Source organism: Orbicella faveolata, unplaced genomic scaffold (genome assembly GCF_042242905.1).
Source record: "Orbicella faveolata isolate gen_17 unplaced genomic scaffold, um_ofav_v1 contig_47, whole genome shotgun sequence".
Classification (NCBI taxonomy): domain Eukaryota; kingdom Metazoa; phylum Cnidaria; class Anthozoa; order Scleractinia; family Merulinidae; genus Orbicella; species Orbicella faveolata.
In genome coordinates, this window is record NW_028301577.1 from 15,355,001 (window position 1) to 15,382,102 (window position 27,102).

The 27,102-nt window shown below is 37.9% G+C and overlaps 1 protein-coding gene across 10 annotated transcripts in view; it reads right to left on the reverse strand.

Moving 5' to 3' along the window:
• LOC110064413 (bridge-like lipid transfer protein family member 2) overlaps positions 1-27,102 on the reverse strand; it is a 257,542-nt gene that overhangs the window by 71,578 nt on the left and 158,862 nt on the right. For 9 of the 10 annotated variants that reach the window (XR_016204073.1, XR_016204074.1, XM_089279154.1 and 6 more), the window contains 6 exons: positions 22,836-22,931; positions 9,605-9,670; positions 9,431-9,528; positions 9,120-9,203; positions 8,076-8,168; positions 6,232-6,281 (listed from right to left, as the gene is read on the reverse strand). Coding sequence is in view for 8 of the 10 variants with exons in the window: in XM_089279154.1 (XP_089135280.1) it covers positions 6,232-6,281; positions 8,076-8,168; positions 9,120-9,203; positions 9,431-9,528; positions 9,605-9,670; positions 22,836-22,931 (487 nt within the window). In the remaining 2 variants the exon portion in view is untranslated. Of the gene's footprint in view, positions 1-6,231; positions 6,282-8,075; positions 8,195-9,119; positions 9,204-9,430; positions 9,529-9,604; positions 9,671-22,835; positions 22,932-27,102 lie in introns of those variants that run through there. The other variant, XM_089279157.1, reaches the window with a different exon arrangement.

The window sequence follows — 27,102 nt, forward strand, 5'->3', positions numbered from 1 at the left end:
AAGAAGAGATGTCGAATCTGTAAGAAACCCCATGTAACTGCCCTTCACCTTTATGAACCAGTCACGCCTAAGAAAGATGAACAGCTAGAGGGCTCAAATGAAGAAGAAACAACCAAGGCAACAAGCAGTTGCATGAGCATTTGTCATGCCAACAACTGTGACACCTGCTTCATTACAAACGACACCTGTGAGAAACTCGGACTTACAGGCCCTGAAGTGGCATTGCAACTGGGAACGATGCACGCTGTTGAAAATAACACTATGAAAATCAATGGCTTATTGTTTCTTGCCATGACAAGCTGGTCAACATTGAGCTTCCGAAATCATATACCAGAGATCAAATTCCTGCCAGAAAGGAACAAATTCTGCAACCTGAAACTGCGCAAGCCTGGAAGCACCTTTGTTCAATTGCGAACAAGATTCCCCTGTACTATAAGGACCTCGAGGTTGGTGTACTCATTGGCAACAATTGCGTTCAAGCGATCAAGCCTTGCGAGTTAATTCCTGGAAAGTCCAGAGACCCCTAAGCTATTTGGACCGCTCTTGCAGGGTTCATACCCTTTTTCAGAAACAATTTTCCAGGACTTTTCCAGGACTGAGGACTAAGATCTCAGTGTTAATTCTCCTTACAGTCTGGCATACATTTCATATTTTTCACTTGAGTTTAACAGATTTCCAGAACTTTCCAGGACCAGCAGCTTTGTGGCATTTTCCAGGACTGGAAAGTCCTGGAAAATGCCACAATAAAATTCCAACACTTTCCAGGATTTCCAGGACCTGTCCGAACCCTGTCTTGGCTGGGGCTTAATTGGTGCCTTACTCCCAAGTAGCGAACCAGAAGGAGATGATGGCATTATCGCCTCTGACTGTTTCTGAATAACGATGAAAGAAATCAGCCTGGAAGAGACTCCAACATGAAGCTTTGTTCAGCAAACACAATGCAAGGAATTAATCAATCCCATCACAGTCTCTAAAATGTTCAAGAGAGATTTTTCGGAAGGTCAAAGGCACTGCAAAACGCTGTCACAAGAAGATAAAAGATTCTTGCAAAAGATGAAAGATGGCATCCACCTCACCAAAGACCACCACTATGAGATGTCTTTGCCATTTTGCCAAGACAAGATTGACTTTCATCGAACAGGAAAACAGCAGAGACCTGACTCCATTAGCTGAAAAGATGCTTTGCTAGAGACCCCCAATACAAGGACCATTACATCTCCTTTATAAATGACATGATCAGAGCTGGTTGCACTGAAAGAGCCCCGAAGAAGAATGCAAAGTCATGGTACATCCCACATCATGGTGTATACCACCCCAAGAAACTGGGAAAAGTCAGAGTTGTTTTCGATTGCTCTGCAGAATTTGAAGGCCAGTTGCTGAACTGGCAGTTACTGCAGGGACCTGACTTAACCAACTCACTGCTGGGAGTCCTGTGCCGCTTTCGCCAAGAACCTGTCACATTTGCATGCGATTTTGAAGGGATATTCCACCAGGTGAAAGTCAACGAGGAACATCGAGACTATAAGGCGATATCACCAAAGACCCTGTGGAATACTGAATGACTGCATCTCTTCGGGGTCAGATGCTCGCCAGGATGCACTAATCTGGCTCTTAAAACCACTGCCGAAGACAACAAAAGGAAGTTTGGAACTGAAACTGCAGAGTTTCTCAGTAAGAACTTTTATGTAGATGATGGTTTGAAGTCTGTTAAGACAGTCAAGTAAGCTATCTCCCTCATAGAGAAGAGTAAACTGATGTGTAAGGAAGGTGGATTTCGACTACACAAGTTCATCTCAAACTGAAAGGAAGTAATTGAAGCAATTGAAGGCTTTCATGCAAAAAGGGTGTATATAGCATATTTATGGGGCGATTTTTATTTTTTGCAGGATCGAGCTAATTTTTGGCAGACTGACTTGTTTTGACATGAAAAGCATCGTTGCACAATTGTTTTTGTTGATTTGTGTTTTGTTTTCAACAAATAACGTATGCAAAAAAACTCAGTGTTTTAAGGGTATCTTTTGGAGATCTTTTGCTGCGCAAAAAACAAAAGAAACCTTTTGTTTCACTAGACGATGAAGTCACCGAGGCATGGCATTTGCCACTAGTTTTATTATTCATATAATTATCCTATACTGTTGTTTCGTTAGCCCAAGCAAATAAGGTGCTGAATGGGCTGGATTCGGGTTTGTTTTGTCGTGACGCCGGTTCGATACAAGGTCGGTTGATTTTTTTTCCAGTCTATTTCTCTACTTCTTTCAAAAATCAAAACATCTATTTAAAAAAAAACCGTGCTGTTGAAGCTGCTAAAAGTAACTGTTTAAGTTCGCACCACGTCAAAATCCACCTTTGAAGGATTCACTCCAAAGGATGCTACTCGGAAAACTGAGTTTTTTTGCATACGTTATTTCTCGAAAAAGAAGCGCAAATCAACAAAAACAATTATGCAACGATGCTCTTCGTGTCAAAACAAGTCAGTCTGCCAAAAATTAGCTCGATCCAGCAAAAAATAAGAATTGGCCCAAAATGCTATATGTGCCCTTTTTGCATGAAAGCCTTCAATTCCTGCCGAAGACTGCACCAAAGGTTTCAAGGATCTTGATCTTGAGCACAAAGAACTTCCTTCTGAACGAGTACTGGGGATTGAATGGTGCGTAGAGAATGACGCTTTTCAATTTCGCATCACACTAAAGGACAAGCCCCTTACAGGATATGGTATCCTTTCAACCGTGAGCTCGATCTATGACCCCCTCGGGTTTGCTGCTCCCTTTCTCAAGTGACCCCATTAAAGCCAGTCACGATACGAAGACTAGAGTTAACAGCCGCTCTTGTCTCTGTCAGAGTCAGCCAAACACTTTAATAAGAGCTTGAATACGACAATGTAATTGAATTTTTCTGGACCGACAACAAAGTTGTCCTGGGATATATCACCAATGATGCCTGTTCGTTCCATATATTTGTCGCTAACCGTGTGCAACAAATCTGAGATCATACTTCTCCCAAACAGTGGCATTACATTGAAACTAAAAATAACCCTGCTGATGATGCCTCCCGCGGTCTCAGTGCAAGAAGCCTTGGAAGAAGCAATGGATAAAAGGACCTGGATTCTTGTGGGAGAACAGTGAAGGCCGGAGAAGCCCTGATTCACAGTATGAACTTCTCGAGCTATCACCTGACGATAAAGAAGTCAAGAAAATCTCTCTTTTCATGATAGCAGTGAATGAAGTCCCAGCATCCTTGCTACAATGACTAGATCATTTCTCAGATTGGTTCTGTGCAAAGCCGTAGCTGCCTGCTGCAGATACCTAGAAGTACTCAGAGAGAGAGAGTAAAATCAAGGGAAGGGATCCCCTTGGAAGATGTGAAAAACTCCACAACTCAGAAGTACCAGCCGGTTTGGATAGAACTGAAGAAAGCTGAGCGCAAAATCATAAAGCAAATACAAGGAAAGGCTTTCGACAATAAGTTCAAGGCACTTGAGACCCTCAGGTCGAACAAAGAAATACAGAAAAGAGATGAAGCAAGAAAGCGAAATCAAGTTGTGAAACAAGCAAGCACTCTCTACTGCCCTGATCCTTTCCTAGATAAAGACGGGATTCTAAGAGTTGGTGGGAAAATTCAGCAAGCCAGCCTATCTGAAGATATAAAGACCGCAGTCATTCTTCCGAGAAGAGGACAGGTCACCAAGCTTGTGATAAAGGGTTTTCATAAGAAGACTCAGCACTGAGGAAGAGGCTTTACCCTCAAAGAAATTCGCTCTGGCTATTGGGTCACTGGATGTAGCGGTGCTGTTTAAACCTTCATAAAGAAATGCGTTACTTGCCAACGACTGCGAGCGAAGGCACAAGAGCAAAAAATGGCCGACCTTCCCGAAGAAAGACTAGAACCATCCCCTCTATTTAGTTACTGTGGTGTTGATCTCTTCGGCCCATGGTACATTAAGGAAGGCTGCAAGGAACTAAAAAGATATGGCATGGTTTTCACATGCCTGGCCTCTAGAGCTGTTCATTTAGAAGTCTGTCATACATTGGAAACTGACTCATTTCTAAACACACTGTGACGATTCCTCTGTAGGTGTGGTCCTATATGCCAACTTCGAGCAGACCAAGGCTCAAACTTCATTGGTGCAAGACGAGAATTGAGAAGCTCTCAGTGAAATGGATCAAGACAAGATCAAGTCCGACCTACTGAAGATGAACTGTGATTGGATAGAATTAAAGTTTAATGCTCCCACAGCCAGTCACATGGAAAGCATGTGGGAGAGACAAATCGGGACTGTTAGAAGCATCCTCTCTGCGCTCTTGAAAAAGAACTGGAGCCAGCTGAACGACAATGCACTAAGACATTTATGTGTGAAGCTGAAGCAGTGATAAACAGCTGTCCACTCACTACTGACAACACCAGGTCGCCTGTTTCTCTAGAGGCCTTGACCCCAAATCATCTTCTTACCATGAAGACTTAGGTTGTTCTTTCATCCCCGGAGCCTTCCAGGATGCCGACCAGTACTCAAGGAAACAATGGCGGCGCGTCCAGAATTTAACGCACAAGTTCTGGACTCGATGGAGGAAAGAATTTCTCCATGCTCTACAAGAACGGTAGAAATGGGTGCGCCCAAGATGAAACTTACAGATTGGAGATGTCGTTATCATTAAAGACGATAATACCCCCATACCCAGTGGCAACTAGCTCGTGTGACAGAAGCTCGAAAGGGAAATAATGGGCTAGTGCATAAGGTGTTCCTCGCTGTTGGAGATCTCCATCTCTCTGGCAGTGGCAAACGAACAAAACCAGTGTCTTTCCTGGAGCACCTAATCCACAAGCTTGTCCCCCTAGTCCTGAATAACACAGAAGAAAGACTGGGTGTCCCAGATGAGGAGCCAATCCCGCAAGGCTGAACAGGTTCCAGTGATACCAAGTGAAGCTGATGCTGACGGAAGCAGATGCTGAATGAACACTTTATTTTAGTTGTTTCCCTTTAGTTTGGACATTTCATAGAGTAGCTAAGCATTCTAGGAGACGCCTTTTTATAAATTAATTTAAAAATTTAGGGGACCCATGTAACTGCTGCAATATAGGCGCAGCTAAGTATCTATCATCAAGTTTTGTTCCATAATTTACAGAATATCATGTGGGACATATTTTGTTATAAGAACCAGTTAATAGCATTATAGAATGAGATCAGTAACGCGCATGATCGAAGAATCAGAAATTGCTTAAGAACTTGTCAAGACATAAGATAGGATTTAATCCAGAAATATTGGTGAGTAAGTCTATTCCATCAGCATTTAATTTCAGCCTGTTTCAGTTATGTTTTTTTCCATTATTGTACATAGCTAATTTGTCTTTCTCCTGTCCCATGTAGAACCACTAACCTGCTGTTAGTAATTTAGCTTTATGTAATTGTAATTTCAGTCGACCACATCATTATTAAATCAAGGAAACAAATCCAAAATAGTGACAAAGACTGGGTCATTTTTCTTGGTGGTATAGTGCTGTGCGTTTTTAAAGAACAAGTTTCTGTGACAAGATTTTACTCGTGGCACAGTTTGAGTCTGGCCACCTACAGCCATACATACATACATACATACATACATTTTATTTGTTCTCAAATTAAAATTACAATTGTAACATGCCCGTGGATAGCTGAGCTAATCTAGGCGGGTCATGTTTGGACGAGTTATTAATATACAACTAGGTACAACTAAATACAACTGAAGGTAACAAGAGCACTAAAGATACTAGAATTGACAACGATGACTAAAGACAGCTAATAAACTAACGATATTACAAATAATAATTAACAACAGTTACGACGAGAGACTACAGATACACTAAAGCGAAATTATTGAGTATTAATGAATACATACTAGGAGGAAAATAAATTCAGCTTTACTTTTTGAACGATTTCTGTAAGATCAATAAAAGAGTCTTCTGAAGCTAGAATTTCAAAAAGTATTTGTTTTATTTTCCTCTTAAAGACATTTTTTGGAAGCTTTCTTAAATATATAGGCATTTCATTCCAAATTTTTGTTCCAATTCTAGAAAATGAATTCACTTGAATTGAGAGTCTAGAACTTTGTGTAAAAATTATTTGAGACAGAGGATCGAGTATTGTAAGAATGAATATCAGAAATCTCTTGAAAGAGATCTTGAATGTTTCCAGGAGCATTTCTGTGTCTTATTTCAAACATAAGGTTAGCTAAAAGCTCTTTGAGTGTCTTATTTTAGTCTCACCTTTCTCGGGTGTAGGTGTATTCAAATTCATCAAGAAGTCCTTGTATGCACTGAGAATATTGAAGAAAAAATCAAACATGGACAGGGTTAGGAAAAAACACATCAAGTTATGTGTAAAGGTTAATGAACATTAGCACTAAAAGGTATCAAATACACAATGTACTTTTCTCAGGGATTCCCAACACAAACAGCTAAACACAAATACAGATGATTATGGTGGCTTCAAAGGGTCATCAATAAATCAAACATAATTTTCTGCAAGTTTGAGTTTGACTTTAAGTTGGAGTTGGAGTTTGAGGTTGGAGTTGGAGTTTGAGTTTGAGTTGGAGGTTTGAGTTTGAGTTTGAGTTTGAGTTGGAGTTTGAGTTAGAGGTTCGAGTTGGAATTGGAGTTGGAGTTTGAGTTCTAGTGGAGTTGGAGTTCGTTCCCAGGATCTTCGCGTTTTTCAATATGGCCTCAGATCCAGCGGCCTTGGATAGCTAACTCGGCCTGAGTCAGCTCACTGCATGGGAACAAAGATGGTTATTCCCAGCTATTTACCAATATTAAATTTTAATTTTAAAATAAAAGATTTTAAAATTTTAAAATAAAAATACTTGTGGGCAGCACGCAGCAACAACTAATAATCTTGTACAACTGAGTTTATTGAAGGGGCTAGGCCCCGCAATTTTAGGCAATTTCAGCACTGATCAGATGGTCATAGAATTAACTAAAATATCACAAAAACGGCTCAAAACTATAGAAGATCTCAAACAAAACACTGGAAAGCCAACAAGGGACATGGATGGACAAAACTGGAGAGGATTAAAATGCATTGCATTTGGGTAAATTTGTAAAACGTTGGCCCACCTTTTTTCAAATTTATATCAGTTTATATCAAAATGTCATTTAGACAGCTGGAAAATCATTCTCAGTTGTTATGTGGCCGTGATTTTGCAAATGAAAGACTCTTGCTCTGCCAATTTGACGTTTAGAGCTCATAATAAACAAAATTAATCAAAATTACCCAAAATAGCGTGACCTAGCCCCTTTAATCGACTGGTTTCGTCTGCTAGTGAGACTTCGTCAGGATTAAACTACAAGATACAAAGATGGAACTTATTGTATCCTAAATATTGGTAGTACAAAGTACGCTCCTACTGTAGGGTGTGAACAACAAAACACCCACAAGAAATGCGTGCAGGATATGACTAAAATCCTGCACTAGAAAATGTGCAATGTAATGTAAGCGGGGCTCACGGATTCGTTAAATCCTATTGGTAAATAGCTGGGAATAACCATCTTTGTTCCCATGCAGTGAGCCGACTCAGCCTGAGTTAGCTAGCTATCCATGGCCGCTGGATCTGACGCCATATTGAAAAACATGAAGATCCTGGGAATGAACTCGAACTCGAACTCAAACTTGAACTCCAACTCCAACTCCAACTTGAACTCCGACTCCAACTCCAAGTCCAAGTCCAAGTCCAAGTCCAAGTCCAACTCAACCTCCAACTCAACCTCCAACTCCAACTCCAAGTCCAACTCCAAGTCCAACTCCAAGTCCAACTCAACCTCCAACTCCAACTCAAGCTCGAACTCCAACCTGAACTCGAACTCAAAGTCACACTCAAACTTGCAGAAAATTGTGTTTGATTTATTGATGTCCCTTTGAAGCCACCGTAGATAATAGATCAGATGGAGTTTACAACTAGAAAGCAATACAAATAGCACTATTTAAAAGATCATAGCAATTCAAAACAAAGCTCTTAACTCCAATTTTGTCAGTATCAAGTGAGTAGTTATAGAAGCACTTTTACTACTGAATGCCTACTGTTGGCAGATGGGATACTAGTATGATATACCACCTTATCATTATTCTCAGCTCAGTGCTTGATGAATTCAGCTTCTCTTTTTGTTGCGTGATCTCTCTCTCTAGCTGAATAACAGCATCAGTCAACCTAAGCATAGAAAACCTTTCAGAATCCTTAGAATGAAAACAAAAAAACAATGCAAACATTGGTTTTATCCTGATGCCAACTTGATTTCCAGCTGAAAACATTTGTTTGTTTCCTTTTGCTGGTAATTTGAATAAATAATTATGTTCTAGCCCTGTAAATAGTATTATTGGTCAATAAATGTACCTATGTTAAGCATTATTATTATAAGTAATAGTGTTTGCTTTTTCTGTAAACTTTAATGGGAATGTCTACGAAAAAAATTTGTCTAAAATAGTAAAAACAAAAACAAAAAAGGGAATAAAAAGAGAATACAGTTGAACCTCTCTTAAACAACAGGAGAAGGGAACAACTGTACAAATTAAACTCCATAACTTAACAATGCGATTGAAATAAGAAGCCTGAAATGTACTAGTTTTACAAGAATGATACTAGTTTTAAGAAGAAATAGCTTTAACAAGCAAATACATGTATTGCAGTGTAGCTTTAAAGAGACAATCCTAGCTTTAACAAGAACACTTCTACAATCAAAATAATTTAATAATCATTTTGCTGTTAAGACTATAACATAAGGTATAATTAACAATAGCCCATGGGGTGAAGCCGAATGGGCTATTGACCCGTGGCCACAACGAGGGCAAAGGGTCTAATTGTTTTAGTATCACCCAACTAGTCGGACAGAAAAGGCAATAATAAAGTTAGCAAATGCAAGTTGAAGAAATATTTATTTGGGAATAAAACGAAATAAAGCGTCACACTCAATTGCACCAATTTGATACTCAAGGACTATTACTAATAGTCCTCTAGTAGCGTAGCCAGTCAAAATGCAGGATTTGCGTTAGTCTACTAGTTGGGTGATACTAATTAGGTTTAGTACATTTGTACATAAGTGTTAAAACAATGGCAGTTTTAAGATATCAGTATATTAGCTTCGTACAGTAAAAAAGGTCTTACTCTTGATTATCGCTTGCTTGTTTCCTTAGCAAGTTGACTTCATACAACTCTCGCTCTAGTCGTCGCATGTCAGTTTGACGAGACCTAGCAAATGAACGATGAAAGAGATAAACATTGAAATACAAATATATATATAATTAGTTACTAAACTGATTGAATGAAGAAATGAGCCCCTATCCCAAACTAGGTCTTTAATAGGACATGTACTTTCCAGTCATGAGAAAAAGATCTAAGTTCATAGAGGAACGCATGGAATAAGCTAGCACCAAGATGGACTAGTTATACATGTATGCATACTAAATTTTCTTTACCTAACAGTATTCTGTAGTCTAAGAATTTGTGCTCTCTGATCTTCAGACGTGGAAAGACGCAATTGGAACCTCATTCTCTGAAGTCTGTCAAATGCTTCCTGTTGACAAAAAGGAACTTTTTAAATCTGACATGACATTAAGCTGCACATCGAATAAACATACATAATGACTGACCTTTTTTTTAGGTTCTGTGTACAATACAACATTGTGAGCAATGTCAATAAGCATAGCGTACTGCGCCTGAGAGAAATGAAAACATTAAATAATAACATGGATGAATTGCTAACAAGAAAGCCATTGCAAAGCAGAACCTTTACTTACTAACGTACATCACCCAAATAATATTAAAAGTTAGACATTCCTCCATGAAAGGAGCACAAATGCAAAAACAGTCAAAGCTCATGTAAGCAACCACCAACACCACCACCACCACCATCATCATCATCAGAATAATAATAATAATAATCATCATCATCCTCAGCTTCATTTAAAAATAAAATTGTTACAATTGGCCTGGTCCGCAGATAGCAAGGGACAGTTTAGGCGGGTCAGTCTATTATAATCTAATTACAAATATTTGGATCTTATTTATAAATACATTACAATATAAAATAGAAAAAAATACAAATACAATAGAAAAAATTAAAAAAAAAGAAATAAAATAGAAAGGTAGGAAATAATGAGAGAAGACTTAACGCTTAATTGATTGTACGTAGAATAACTGTGTAGTCTTGTGTGCCTCAATAAATGAATCTTCTTCGAGAACACTTAGCAGTATACTACAGTACAGCCCAAAAATACTGCATGCGCAAGAACTTCTTTTTGCGTCTGCAAGCCGGAAACTTCTTGCGGCTTCTTGCGGCTTCTTGCGGGTTGCTTGAACTTAGATCCTGCGAGATGCAAGAACTTCTTTGCAGTTGGAAGTTAAAACTGCAGAACTTTTTTGCGGTTGGATTTTCAAAACGCAAGAACTTCTTTGCGGTAGGATTTTCAAACCACAAGAACTTGTTTGGGCTAACATCTTAGTACGCGAAGATCCGTATCAAGACGGTACTCACCAAGGCGCCAGGAACAGTCGAATTTATATTTCTTCAGCGCCGGCACTTATCATAAGAAGTATTAAAGCGACAAAACTCTTGACAATTTAAACCCTTAAGCTCAGCTCAAGCAACGAACTTTTCATGAGTCGAACTCAATTTGAATTTGGACCGACCCAGATTTTGAAATGTATGCCTGTTAATTCAGATGATACTGGCAGCTATACCATACCGTTCGAACCACCTAAGAAATGTTTCAAATGGATTGTTGACCTTACTACGTATATGGCTACCGTAACACAAGAGGTCTTGGGAAGTTTCTTAATGATATATTATAAAGTTCTAAAGTGTAAGCCATAAAAAGGCTAAGCCTTGTTGAAGTCACTCTTGGAGAGAGTTTTCTTCCACAAATAAATCATTAGGTAGATTTCATCACTGACAGTGGGAAGATTCTGGTCATGTGCTAAGCAACCTGTGAATTGAGAGTGTCTCAAAATAACTTTACAGATTGAGACAGATAAGGCCTTTGGCTTTTTGTTGGTTTATAATTATTTTCATCAGTTTAGTTACAGTACATTTTTTTCAGTTGGTTCTGAACTAGACACTGGGTTCACTTTGTTTTGTTTTTAGGTGACATGGAGGAAATTTTACTGTTTACAATTATTATTACGATGTGTCCTGGAGTCCCAGACCTGCAGTGTGGTAGCAGCGTGAAATGAACTTATTTGAAATGGCTTTTTCTGTCCAGAATAGCCCCTGTGGCAAAGGTTAAAGAACAACATATTTACTGGGAAGTAGCTTCCAAGTGTAACTCAAATTTTAAAACAAGCAAGTTTCTCAGTCGGCAAAAACAAGCACAGGACTATGCATGCATGACAAAAGTGACTTTTTGATGCATCAGTAGTGTCTGAAACTTTATGCAAATTCAAGGCATCACAACAACCTACTTATTCAAGCTCAGTGAATGCTGTCTTAAAATATTTCATTCAATGGTATTCTCTACAAGATAAGAGGAATGCACAAGGCAAACTCAAGAGATTCCGGTTTATGTACTTATCACAACATACTGGTAATGTTTTACCGCATTGCAAACAGGGTAAAATTTATGAAGTTCGCTTCCGTAGTCGACTTTAGTTTCCTTGATTACTGTACCGTTTGTTTATAGAAACACAAAATATATTTTCTGCAAGAGCTTTTCGCCTGTAATAATAACTCTGCGAAAAGTTCTTAAAGAAATTTACATCGTAGTGCTTGATTTGTTTACACGTGCAGTCTTCAGTGTTTGCAGTTCAGCACAACATTTGAATGAAAATTGTCTTCGCTCACAGATTACGCAAGAAGAAGAAACCACTTCTCAATGACAATGAATTTGCATTCAGAAGCAAAACCGGTGGAACCCAAGCTAATGACACTGTAGTTCGATTTTTCTACGTGGATTGTTTCTTCATGAGCTTCATTAGTTGGAGATGTATCCTGATTGCCATGTAATCTGCTGGCAGACTGTTCTAGTGATCAAAGGGCTTTTTTCCTCTTGGTGTCATCAACACGTGAGTACGTAATAAGCAAGTGTGTTCAATATTATTTTCACAGTATAAGCAAACATAAATCCAGAGTTGGTCTCAGCTGTTCAAAAAATATCTCTTCCCACTGCAGTGACTTATCTTATGGATAACATTGCCAGCAAGCACTGAGCATTTCGACCACCAACATGGCACTTATAAACAAACAGACAGTTTGACCTGCATCAACTTCTTGCACCTTCTGGCTTTCAGTATGATTCATAAGTTCTTACAGCTTCTTGTGGTTAGATTTTCAACTTCTTGCGGCTTCTTGCGGTTAGACTTTCAACTTCTTGCGTTTTGAATGTTCTTGCGGGTAAACCGCAAAAACTTGACACTTTTACTTCTTGCGGCGCAAGAACTTCTTGCGCCACTTCTTGTGCGTGCATTATTTTTGGGCTGTACTGTATTTTTGAATTCTGAGCTAGAATGATTTATTAATAGTCCTCTCAGAGAGCATGGTATCTCAATCCATGGTTTAGTAACAATTCTTGATGAAAAGGCTTTTTAAGCCAGCTCATGACACTCATTAATAGATAATATGGCCAGTAAAACAAGTCATTTGCTGAGGTAGGCCTAGTTCAGATGCCAGACTTTTCATGAGCTGAACCCAATACCTAGAATTAAGCACATGAAAAGTTCAGCATCTCAATCAGTTAAGAACGGTTATTTGAAATTGAAATGGCTCAGCTGTTCTTCTTGCCTACCTCAGCTGGGAATTTCGACTTTGGAGTGGCTTGATTTAGACATTGCAGTTTTCATGTGCCAAACCTAATGCATGAATTTTTATAACTTATTTTACAAGCAGTTTAAATTTTGCCTGAAAACTGCTGATGTTTTGATGTGTTTTGGTTCAAATTAAATTAAGTTCAGCAAATCAAGTTTAACGTCTGAATCAAAAGGCATACTTTTGATAATTTGGGTCGGTCCAAATTTGAATTATATATATGTTTGGCTCATGAAAGGTTCAGTGTCTGAACTGGGCCTAAATTGAGTGATTTCCAGCAATAAAGTAAAAAAGTCATTTGCTGTGCAAATAGAGTGATTTCCAGCATAATCTCAATCAACGTTTGAATGTGTGGCCCGCTGTGTCAATCAATTGAGCCTACCATGGTTGTCAATCAAAGCAGGTAACTATGAGTTTTTCATGACTAATTCATCAATTGCAGGTTGGCAAAGTGGCAAAACTGCCGGAGGTCATGGGATCGAACCCTGGTGTACCAATGTTTTTTCTCCTGAGCTACTAATGGATGGTTGCGATTATATAGGCATTTGAAAACAAAAATGATCAAGCATGAAAGATTATGTAATTATATAAGGAAATGGACAGAAATTGTTCACAGAAAAAACACTTTTGAGCATGAAACCATCAAACATGATTTTTGGCAATGCTCTTGAGGGATCAAATAGTGTTTAATTTGGGAGCACTTGCTCAACTCCAAACCTGAAAGATTGGTCTATTGCTCTAGCAAGCATTTCAAAAAGTTAACAGATGAACTACTGTGGACACAAGCAGTCCAAGCTCAAGCTATGAGCAATCATCATGTTGCATCATGAGATCATCTTGCATGATAGCAGTCATGGCAAAACTACAGGAATGTATGTTAATCGGTGCTGAAGGAGTGCTAACGTAATGCATCAATTCACATAAAGTTTTATAATAGAAAAAGTTTATAGGCAGAAACTTAGTGTTAATAAACACTGGATTATTGGTATGTTCATTTTTTTTGCAAAGTACATGAAACATGGTGCGTGTTGTTGCAGTATTAAGGTAAGACTTATTAGAAACTCAGAAAAAAGGCCACTGGATCAAGGTGGGCATTGCCCATCTGGTGCTGTGGTCATGCTGGGAGAGGAAGATCAGGGAATGAGGCCACCACCTTCTGTAGGGAGGGGGAACTTTGATGTTTTAGAGCACTTTCAGGCAGTATTGGACGGACAAAAAACACAGAAATTATCTCATTGACAAATGAATTTATCAAAATAAAATATTGCCACATTGCTAAATATTGATCAGTTAATTAAATCTATTGAACTTGAAATTAATAAATTCTTGCATAGGCTCCTCTAATGAATTTATTTTATTTATGGAGTCAAAGATAAAAGGTTTAGGTCTTCAGTTTATGTTTTTGTAATACCAACATAGAACACATTTTGTTGAAATTATATTAATTAAAAGAAAAAAATTGATGCCTGCATTAATTAATGCAGGCTCTTTGCAAAGTAATGGCAAAGTAAAATAGCATACCAGCAGTACTAAACATTATTTTCTTGAGAAGGTAGCATTGTAAGGAGGGGTTGCAACAAAACTGTCAGTACAACAAGCAACTGTGTGATATTCACTCAAAAATACAGACATTTTGTCACAAACATAGAGTAAACCAAGCTAGAAGCATGAAGGGCTGGACAACCTGGACTACTTAAAACATCACAGACTGCCATGAAACCATCCAGACCAGAGAACACCATCATTGGGTAGTTTTATATAATGGTACATGTGATCAAGTAGAGCTCACATTTTCTTCAAGGTATGACCAAAGTCAAATCTTTGAGTGGTTGCTAATGAAAGCTTAAAAACTAAGGGAAAGACCAGCGGGTAATTTTCAAAAATGGTCACAGTCACAAACAAATATACTATATTATTATATTACTATATTATATACTATTAATATTAGGTTGCAAGTGCGAGTTTCTTGATCATCTGTGATGCTGTAATTTTTGTATTATTGTAATTTATTGGCTTTCTTTATTATCTCACATATATTAAAGTGTTATTACGGTTTACAGTATTTTATATCTTTTAATGTACAATCGTGTATTGAGTTTACCCTATACGCTCTACAGTATTGTGCAAAAGTAATGCAAATGAATTTCGACAAAATTCCTGGCTTTTCTTGGCTTTTCAAAGAAATTTCGCTTGAAATGATATTTCAAGGAGATTTCCCCCCATTTTCCTGACGCCTATTGTTCCAGTCCGCGCGAATGATAATTTGCGGTACATGATAATTCGTCACATATTTTCAGTGATAATTCGCTCCTTCAGAAAATTCTCACGATTTTGTGAACGATAATTCGTTGTTCCCAAAAATGCGCGGCAAGTCTTCTTACGATCTTCCATTCATCAATAGGCTAAAAGCTATGAGTGAAATACATGAATGACCTCTCTGAAGATCTCCACGAACTGTTAGCTATGAAACTCACCTGGGTTATTTCATTAGCAACACTCAATTGCTGACTTAATCCAAAACCCCCAAACACCACAGTTCTGATAAATGCAAGACTTGAAATGAATCACTGAATACACTTGCCAAAATGCCATTTTTACAGTGTGTAGAACCACATGATTTTTTGCGCCAACCCCAGTCTCTGTATGGCCTTGCACTGTTTGCTGCCATAATGACCATTCCTGACTAGGAATCATCTGCTATGAATGAAAGACTAATGAAGAATTTAAGCTAGGAATTAGTGGTCCCATGGCAGATATACCACGCTCAAGAAGACCAGTAAAGCTGTCTACAGATGCAAAAGCAATTATAGATCAGATGTGCAAAAACGGCGAGATAAAAAGCTGCTAGAGCTAGAAGAACAGTGGAAGAAGTTGGCAAACCATGGAATTACCGTGAGTTCATCTGCCATGCGAAGGTCTTGCCACCAGCAAGGCACTCGTAATAAATTTTTGCAATGAATCGTGGTTGCACTACTGTGAAGGAGGTCTTCCAGAATTGGTTTTTGCTGTAAGTTTTAGAGTCCCAAAGAATACTACATAGGCAATGAAAATGGAGCAAAGTACACCCAGTATTTTTGTAACAAATAACCACGAAGGGGCTGGGATTGAATAAACAGCAGCTAAAGGGTTTTGCGAACATTGACAATATTCTAGTTTTTTATTAAAGTAAAGAACCTCACAAGTTGTTTGTGGCTGTTTGCTTTAGCAGCTTAATACCCAGAACTGGAGATGTTTTTGTTTTGTTTGTGGAAAAAACTGAGCTTGCTGTCTTCATAATACGGCAAGTACATTCTAATTCTCTGCATATGAAACTGAACTCAAGAGAACGAAGCTGCTTAAAAACCTTTTGCAAATTTTGGGCACGTGACTGTATGTTATACAGTGATCGATGACTGCATATCGTGTTCTCCAACATGAATTTACAAACAAATACATGAATCCAAATTTATCTTGTGTAAGTTACATGACAGTTTTTTCGTCAGTACATCGTTCAGTTGCAAAAAGTTGCAAAAATTGCATGAACGCTGGCGAACTGCAGTTAAGCGCCTTGCAAAATTTCATGTATAGGATGGTGAATTATCATTAGTACACGCGATTTTTTGTTAACTTATCAAAAAATTCAAAGAAATATCCTGTCCTTTGTTGTAGAGAATTATCGCTCGACAGGCTGCGAAATTTCAATTGAACTTTCGAGCAAACTTTCATTGAAAAATCAAGGGAATAAAGAACGAAATTCATGCATTTCGCTTGCATTACTTTTGCACAATACTGTATGCTCTACGCTATATGTTCTACCATCTACATTCTTCTCTCTATGTTCTACCAGCTACTCTCTTCAATCTATACTCTATGATCTACCATCTACCCTCTAAGCCCATTGACACTCTACTCTCTACGTTCCACCAGCTACTCTCTTCGATCTATGCTATACAATCTTACCATTCACCATCTACCCTCTAAGGCCATCAAAGCTCTACAGTCTATGTGCTACCAACTTCTCTTATCAATCTACACTCTATGCTCTGCGATCTACCATCTACCTTCTTAGCCCATCTGCTTGGAAGGTTATTGGAATTTTAAAATTTTTTTAAAAATTTTTTAATGAAGTCTAGTGAGCAGCACAAAGGAAGACTTCTTGTAGTTGTAAGCTTTTTCATTTATTTCCGACGCGTTTCGTCTCTGTCTGAGACTTCTTCAGGGAATGATTACAACTAACATTGAACAGTACATACAGCACATAAGTATACCCAAGTTCAACTTCCCATGGAAGTGAATAACTGCTGAAACATGCTGTAAACAGATGTTAGAAGAAATGCCTTAATACCTATGTTATTGCGTGTTGTTATATTTTTGGGGGGCCATACGATTAGCACTAATCATATGGCCCCCCCAAACATACTATTTACATAGATGTGCTAAAGTAGTAGTAGATTTATAACTGACAATACAGTCTAAGTCTGGTAAACGTCTCTGGATAACCAGCTTGATGTTAGTGGTTCTGAGTTAAACCACTTGAAGGGGTGAGTGCAAAACCATGCTAAGTGACGATTTGGGTGAAAAAAAAATTTTTGCGAAAGGGCTTGAATTTTTGCATGTGGTCCTCAATGCAACAGAAAAACATGGTCCTGTATTTTTGCCGCTGGTTTTTGCTTCATTTTATAAAGATGCCGCTAGGAAAACCAAGTGTTTTTTGCATATGCGATATCTCGTAAACGAAGTATAGCTTAGCGGAAAAACTACGGGACATTGCTAAACATACCTAAACAAAACTGCATGCAAAGCCTTTGTTATAAGGTCGAAGTCTTGCCTCAGTTTATTATAGCAAAGGATCGGCCCGCCGCGACCGCAAGGACTTTGATTTCACTTAGAAAGCAGCAAAATCTCAATTTCATGCAACGCATAAGCTCAAAAATGTTGATTTTAGGTCAAAAAAGGTTTAAATGTTGATTTCATGTTAATGTGTGATGGCAAGGATGTTGATTTCTCTTAGAAACCAGCAAAATGTCAATTTCATGCAGTGCATAAGCTCAATGATGTTGATTTCAGGTCTAAATAGGTTAAAATGTTGATTTGATGTTAACACGTGACAGCAAGGATGTTGGTTTCACTTAGAAACCAGTAAAATGTCAATTTCATGCAGCGCATAAGCTCAATGATGTTGATTTCAGGTCTAAATAGGTTAAAATGTTGATTTTGCATTAACGCTTGACAGTAAGGATGTTAATTTCACTTAGAAAACAGCAAAATGGTAATTTCATGCGACGTATAAGCTCAATGATGTTGATTTCAGGTCTAAATAGATTAAAATGTTGATTTGATGTTAACGCATGATGGCAAGGATGTTAGTTTCACTTAGAAAACAGCAAAATGGCAGGGGCCCATGATGGGCTCCTGAAAATGGTAATTTCACAAAATGTATAAGCTCAAAAATGTTGATTTCAGGTCAAAAAAGGTGTAAATAAAAATAACATAAAACAAGTAAACATTTCAATAAGCACTTTTCCAAATATGGCAATGTCTTAAATGGCTAAAAATCACGAGATAAATACATAGTTTTCGACAAACGTGATCGTAGCTTTATGTCACGCACCGCCATAACTTCGAAGTTCAAAATTCGCTGGTACCTCTTATGCCTGATGAGGATAACAACTTTGGTGGTTGTTTAGTTTTGGATTTAAGAATTTGATGACTTCACGTGAAAACACTCTATAAATAGGGCTGACAGATTAACAGATTAACCCTTCTGCACAACGTATGGGTCTCCATACACCTGCATATCCGCTGATCCCAGAAACTCAAAACACTGCAAATCATGCCGATTTGAAATAAAATCAACGCAACCTGGATCACAGATCTATCGCTACTTGTTGGACATAATATTATGTTTAAACAATCTAGTTTATACCAGTTCAAGAAACGTCCGCAGAATGTGATCGCAATGCATGCCGGGAAGGGTCTTTACACCTCGTGCGCGGGAAAACATGGTGGTCGATACAAGACAACTTTAAACACTCTAAAACCAGTTCTCGCTGTCTACACTTTGATGTTAGCAACGCTTGGCAAATGGGCCACACCTCACCAGAGGGTATTTCTTTTGAGCAAGAACTGCTCTTGGACTTTGCTGCCTGGCTTGATCTGACTTTGAACGCCGATAACACGATTACGGTACATCAGCTGCCTTTGAAGTTTCAGAACACATATTGATTCTTTAAAACGTGCTGATGACTTATGGGTTTATCAAGGCCTTATGATGGCTCTCAACCACCAGGCAGGCATACAAGGTACTTTAAAACAATGCTTAAGATATTAGTTGACATAGCTCTAATGCGGCACATCTTGTTTTTGTTCGATGTATTTCGTTTGATGCTTGATCGATTAACCAATGTAAACAATCTGTTCCCAGATTTCCGCTCTATATAGACCCTTTTCATAAATGGCTGACAATTATAAATTCTTTTGTAAGTATTAAAATTAGCCTGACTAACCTCGTTTTTGAGTAGATAATTCAAAAGAATTTTTACTCCCAAATGAGTTTTGTGAGGCTAATTTAAATGCACACAAAAGAATTTAAATTGGCAGTCATTTTTGAAAAGGGTCTATAAGCTCACCTCTAATAAAGGCCCTCTTGTTGCTCGCGGGATGAAACGACACAAAGGGAATGTACAGATATTTATTTAGTCACTTTTGATAGGTAGAAAACTGCAGAGTGCTAAAATTAGCATCATTGTGAAGAAATAAATTGGGAAACAAAATACTAGTTTCACCAATAAAATAGTACGGAAGTTTGATACAATCATTCTTGCTATAGTGACAACTAAGAAATAGAGGACATTACATGCCCATGTGTGGATACGAATTTTATCTTCGAGTGTTCAACTTGATATCTCACGAGTGAGTGCAGCGAACGAGTCAGACATTGAGTTGAACACGAGAAGATAAAATTTGTATCCACAAGTGGGCATGCAATATTCTGTTTATTATATAAACATACTAATGACGACGTTTTTGACGATTTTCCGGAGATTTCTGACCACTTTCCAAAGATTTCTGAAGATTTTCCAAAATTGTTCCGAAGGCCAGACAAACGCTTCCGAACATTTTCCGAAGATTACCGAATATTGCCGAAGGTTGCCGAAGATGTTCAAAGAAGATCCAAAGCTGTTTCGATCATACATCAACAAATTTAAGTGTAGGTAAAGGGACAAAAGAAAAATGTTATCAAAAAGGAATGATATCTTCACAGTGTGAAAGATAAAAATAGTATCTTCACTGCACGCGATGAACATATGATTTTTTAGTCAAAGGAAAAATCCTGGTATTTCACTGGTGTTTATATAATGTACTCTAATAGGATTTCTTTGGGACCCTTCCAAACAAAAGATGTATTTTTTTAATGTTTTAATGTTTTAATATCTTAAAACACAATTTTATCTCGTTTACATATAGATATAAATTGTTAGATATCCTTTAATCTTTTTACAATTGTAAATTTAGTTAGCATCGAGCAGGCGAAGAGCCACCCTGTGGATATACTGCCCGAAATGCCATTATTATTATTATTATTATTATTATTATTATTATTATGTTTTAATGTTTTTTTACTTTTTCTTTAACTTTATTTTTATATTTTTGGGGCCATACGGTTAGCGCTAATCGTATGGCCCCCAAAATATAACAACACACAATAACGTGTACAATGAGGTGTTTCTTGTAATGTACATTTTACAGCATGTTTCACCAGTTATTCACTTCCATGGGAAGTTAAACTTAGACACACTTAAGTCATTCCCTGAAGAAGTCTCAGATAGAGATGAAGCACGTTGGGAATAAACAAAAAAGCTTACAACTACAAGAAGTCTTCCTTTGTGCTGCTCATTAGTCGTCGTTAAAAAATTAAAAGTTTAAAAAAAATAATTAAGAAACCCCAATAACCTTCCAAGCAGATGGGCTTAGAGGGTAGATCATAGAGCGTAGAGCGTAGATCGAACAGAGTAGCTGGTAGAACGTAGAGAGTAGAGCGTAGATGGGCTTAGAGGGTAGATCGTAGATCGTAGAGCGAGTAGCTGGTAGAACGTAGAGAGTAGAGTGTAGATGGGCTTAGAGGATAGATGGTGGATTGTAGATCGAAGAGCATAGATTGATAGAGTAGCTGGTAGAATGTAGAGCATAGATGGATTTGGAGGGTAGATGGTAGAGCGTAGAGTGTAGATTGAAGAGAGTAGCTGGTAGAACGTAGAGAGTAGAATGTAGATGGTAGAAGATATGGCTTAAAGCATGGAGGGTAAACTCAATACAGAATTGTACATTAAAAAGATTATTAAAATACTGTAAACCATAATAACACTTTAATGACACTTACATATGCACCTTTTGCTGTTCAGTTACAGAAAATATCCATTCATTTGTGTTCAAATTTGTTTCATTATGGTTAATATACTCTCATTAACACCAATATGACATTCATTTGCACGTAAGGAACGTTCAAGAATAACATTTGCATATGTATTAACATTCGAAATCATCAAAAGATAAACAATATCTTCCCTTGACATTCATTGGCTGTAAATGTATTTTTATTTTTGTCGAATTAAAATTCGTTGTCATGAAATGACAATCATTTACAGTTTTGGACAATCCTTTTTCAACAAAAGACTTTCAATAACAGAATTTGCATGAGCACTCACAATCAATTGCATTATTATACAACCATATCCATGAAGGTGACAATCTTTAGTACGCTGAGACAGACATGTTTTCACCTAACGTTAAGAGAAAACAATAGCTCATTAGCGTAATTCTTCTGAACAGAAATATTGCGCCCAATTTTCCTTGAAAATTTGATTATAGAACTAGGGACCGTATGTACCTTTTTTTTCATCGTACTTTCACAATCCTCCCCTTGCAGATATAAATTCGGCCTCTTATGAACCTTTTGCGTACAACTCAGAGGGCGCACTACAGTATACATGTGATAAAGTAACAGTTAGATTTCCCCACAAATGCCACAAGGAAATAGAATCCCATTTGAACACAGCAAAAGGATAATCAGGGCCTACATGTGGACAATGGTATTGTTTCATGCAAACATATTTGCCACGATGCCTCAATAGTGAGGCAATTAGGAGATATATTGTTCAGCAAATTTGATATTCTCTCTTCCAAAAATAAATGTTATTATGGCTGCAATGTTTGTCTCACCACACTTAAGATTGTCATCTTTGTGCAAGTTGTGTCATTGAAAGTCTCTTGTTGAAAAAGGATTGTTCAAAAGTGTACATGATTGTCGTTTTGTGACAACAAATTTTTTTTCCACAAAAATGAAAATACATTTACAGCCAATGAATGTCACAGGAAGGTATTGTTTATCTTTTGATGATTTTGAATGTTAATACATATGCAAGTGTTATCCTTGAACGTTCCTTAGCGCAAATGAAGGTCATATTGGTGTTAATGAGAGTATATTGACCATAATGAAACAAGTTTAGACTCAAGTGAATGAATATTTTCTGTAAATGAACAGTAAAAGGTGTAATATGAGATATATGCGAGGAATATGCTACAAATTGAAATCAAATGTTATGAAATAGGCAAGTAACCATAGTAACAATACACAACTATGGTGAAAGCTATGGAGTAGGAGGTAATGTATCTTTCCAACACGTAGGAGGAGACTGGTGACGAAAGCGTAGAGTTGTAGAGCTCTACGGAAATTTCTACACCAAATTGAGCTTCATAAAACGGGTGCCAGTTGCAAACAAAAGCGCTCACTTATAACAAATTTGAGTTACAGAGTGAGTGACAAATGAATAGGTTTTCACAATGGTGGTCATAACTAGAGTTGGTTGTATGATTATAATAGTGGTTGCAAATTTAAGAGAACATCTACTGCATACAGTAGACCCTACTCTTTTCACCACTTTCCCCTTTTCCTTGACCTGAAAAAATAGTCAGTTATTTTCTCTTTTCATAAAGCTATTTCAGAATGTGACAACTTTTTAAATAAAGATAAGTTGAATGAACTGAAAAACAGATTAGTCATTTTCAACCATCCAGTTAGTTTTTGAGCTGTATAAGCAACTTACCGAGTTTGTAGAGATCTCTAATAACTTGTGTCTGATGGTGAATGTGTTTACTGCAGCATGGCTATCCTCTTGAAGGTGGCTGGAAGGTGATGGGGGCTAAATAATGAACAATAATTATGACATCATGAAACATGAAGCTTTATATTTGATTGAAACCACTGGATCGACCAACTGTTTAACATTCTGCACTTGAATGGAATGTCTCTTCCATCCCAATCTTGTCACTAGTACTCTTAATCTTGGTTTGATGTTCAGGGGCCCTATCTTTTTTCCTTTAGGGGGCCTATCATTTGGAACTCTTTTGATACTGTATCAAGGTGCATAGAAGTGCTGTAAGGTAACGGTAAAGTCTGCATTCGAGCCAAGTGGCCCATCAGGCCGGAGCTTATCCCGGTTTCTGTAGCATGAAGCAACTAGGAGTATTTCTACTCCCCCCTGGATGGGATGCTAGTCCATCGCAGGGTTACCCCCAGCATTAAGTTCGCCAGTACCCATTTATACACCTGGGTGGAGAGAGGCACTGTGAGAGTAAAGTGTCTTGCCCAAGAACACAACACAATGTCCCCGGCCAGAGCTCGAACCCGGACTACTCAATCCGGAGACAAGCGCACTAACCATGAGGCCACTGCGCCTCCCACATAGAAATTCTGTACAGGCCCACAAATGATCCCAGGGCTGAGTTGTTTGAAAGCCAGTTAACGCTAACCCAGGATTAAAAGTTAACCAAAGTATTAATTTTTATTGTATAAAAATGTTTCTACTGCTCACGTTTTGTACAGTTTGAGCTTAGTCAAACTTAAGGTATCAGTGTACCCCAAATTTGATCATTTTTCCAAAAAAAATTTTTTTTCTCTTTTTCAGATAGATCTTATTGCAATCATTCATTTAAAAAAATTCAATGAAAAAAGATTGATTCTAAGCAAAGTTATTAACGAAAAACATTTCTTCCCATTAATTATCTCTAATTGATAGCTGTCAACACATCGTCACAAAAAGTAAATTTGCATTAAAAAATCAAGTGACTGACATGGTGTTGTGCGAATTTCACACGTTTATGGTTATGTTTTAAAATTGGTCGGCGATGTGCCGCTGTGAGTGTTTTGCTTTTGTAGATTACAGATTTAAAAGCTTATGGTACATCCGTTCCTTGTTGTCAAAGAAAAAAACACAAAAGTCCTTGTCCTTTTGCAAGTGTGAAAAAACCTTCAAAGCCGAAAAAGCTTTTGAATTGCGATAAGGACCGAGCTAATGTGTTAGCTGCTAGCAACCCAGGTTCCTACTTTGAGTAGGAGAAGTTGATTGCTCTAGATGAGGAAGAACAAAGTCGATGGGAGAGTGAGACCGGTAGTGCTGGCTGGTCGAAAATTGAAGACAAAAGCAAAGATGAACCTGCAGAACTGAACTCACAAGAGTCATGGAAAAAGTTGGCTGGTCGAACAATTCTTGCTGGCAATCAATCGCTTGCAAGAAAATCTCTTGCCGGTTTTGTCACGCAGATGTGACTTTGTTGGAGAATGCTTCCACAAGATCTGGCCTTGGTTCATCTTGGATCGTGTCCTGTCAAAATGAGCATTGCCCATCGAGGAATATGAACACTGCCTTCAATATGACGCCACGAGGAAAGGGCTTGGAAATCAAATGATCAGTGAGCGTCTGTTCTTGGTTTCCAAGCAATAGGACGAGGACATGCTGGTGCATCTAAGACGCTTAGATTTCTCACACTAAAACCTATAAACAAGCACTATTGGTCTTCTTGATCTGCACGCATACGTCCCTGTGGGTTCCTTTCCCTTGTTTACGCGAACGCTTTTTACCTGTCTTCGGCATCTCTCAACCTGTTTCGTTAGATGGAATGTGAATCCACATTAGCTAGGGCATTTAAACAATGGAAAACGAAGAATTGAACGAAAATTATTTCCTCGCCAACCTTATTGCGTGAGCAGCGAAATTCAGATCTTGCAAAGGATATTTCCCGCCAGGAGCAACATTTGAGCCCACTTTGTAATTGATATGAGCTCTATTGTTACAGTAAAATGAGCCTTCATTTGGTCGATCAACATGTCAATAATGTTCACACGTTTTGTGTAATTATCTCATTACACCAGAAGAATACCCCAAAGAATATTTTCCTTCATATCTCGAAACGAAAATTTCAGCTAGTGAAGGGCACATTTTGAGTCCATTTCCGGGGAGTTTTCAACGTTTTCTGCTGAAATTTGGAGAGAACGTTGCCCGATAATCACGCTAAAAGACAGTGTCGGGGAATTTTCATTTTTTGCTTCTTTCAAAAGTTACGAGTATTTTAGTGAGGAGAATGCATGTTTTATCGACTCTCCAAGTTTAACTGCATGTCAAAACCAAACCAGACAAGTAATCAAAATTTCCCGACACTGTTTTTCAGAGAAAGGTGTCAAGAAGACATACTGATGTTGATCGCATTCTCCCACTCAATTCCAACCGGAAATAAACTTGATTAGTAAACCTCTGTACTTTGAGAAATAGCGCGTTATATTTGGAAAACCTGAAATTTTTTTGTTAATGAATATACCTTCGTAATCTACAATTATTACGCTTTCAGAAAATATATACAGTGCAGCTAAGATATATCCGAACCAAAATATACGTGTAATTTGCGTCAGCCCAATACGTGTATACGCGTATGCATATACAAACATACATGTATGCATATACGCACATACATGTATATACGAGTATGCCTGATCAGTATGTGTGAGCTAACCTATCGTTTTTTCTTTTCTTAACAGATCATTGTTTTCAATGGCTTGACAGCTTGCCACAGAGCGAGAAAGAGTTTTCTTTATTTTGAATATGCGTATACAGTATATGCACGTATGCCTTCAGACTAGACTTATTAGCAAAATGTTAGCTGAAACCAACATTTTGCATTGGGCACTTGACAGAAAATTAACTGACTGAATATAATTAAAAGAGAGAGTATTTTGCCGTCAAATAAAAAATTTACCGTTTTTTTTTGTTAAATTGACCCAGGGATGCACGCTTCAACAATCCCATCTTCCTTGAGCAAACAAAACCGAAAGATAACTTTTTTTGACACAAAGTAAACACGGTCCAAGCAAGTGCGCGACTTGGAAACGTGCGCCGAAACACACCACTTTTCCTTGAAGAAAATTAAAAATAACAAAATGTGAGTGGCACACCATAGAAACTTCAATAAACATTTCTTTCATAGGGGAAAGAGTATTTTACCATTTGAATGAACGGTTTGTGTCAGATATAAATGGAGATATCATTTTCTTGACAAGGTCTTCGGAACGCTTCAAACAATAAACATTGTCGCAAGTGACTTGCCGACACATGCCGAAACACAGAACTTTTCCTCAAAGAAAAAATAACTAAACATGAGCGACGTGCCAGTGAAACTTTGATAAACAGTTATTTGGCTAAAGAAAGAGCATTTTACCATTTGAATGAACGATTTGTGTCAAATATAACTGCAGATATAATTTTTTCGACAAGGTCTTCAGAGCACTTCAAACAATAAACATCTCACAAGCGACTTGCCGATCCATGCCTAAACACAGAACTTTTCCTTGAAGAAAAAAATAACTAAAAGCAAGCAGCAAGCCATAGAAACTTTGATAAAAAATTATTTGGCTAAAGAAAGAACATTTTACTGTTTGAATGAATGATTTGTTTCAAATAAAACCAGAGATATCATTTTTTCAGTGAAGATCTTCAGAACAGTTCAGACAATAAACACTTCCCAAACGACTTGCTGATGCATGCCGAAACACAGAACTTTTCCTTGAAAAAAAATAACTAAACGTGAGCGGTATACCATAGAAACTTTGATAAACAATTTTACCATTTGAATGAATGATCTGTGTCAAATATAACCGTAGTTATCATTTTTTCGACAAGGATCTTCAGGCAAATATTTCGCAAATGACTTGCCGACATGTACCGAAACACAGATCTTTACTTGTAAAAACATTAAGATCACGTGTTAAAATAGGGAGTTCAAGCGACTGTTTCAATTTTCTTCTGATTTTTGGTAGCTTAAGATCAAGCAAGGGTTAATAAACACAACTTTTCCCAAGGAGGCAGCGTGGCCAAGTGGTTGGGGCGTTGGACTTGAAATCCGGAGGTCACAGGTTCAAGTCCCGCTCTGACCACTTAGCTGGAGTTGTTTCTCGGTAGACCCTAGTTCAACTCCTCGGTCATGCTTGTAAATAGCCAACCGGTCTGCCAGTTGCGATTTTTAAGACTATTACGTTTAGTTGAT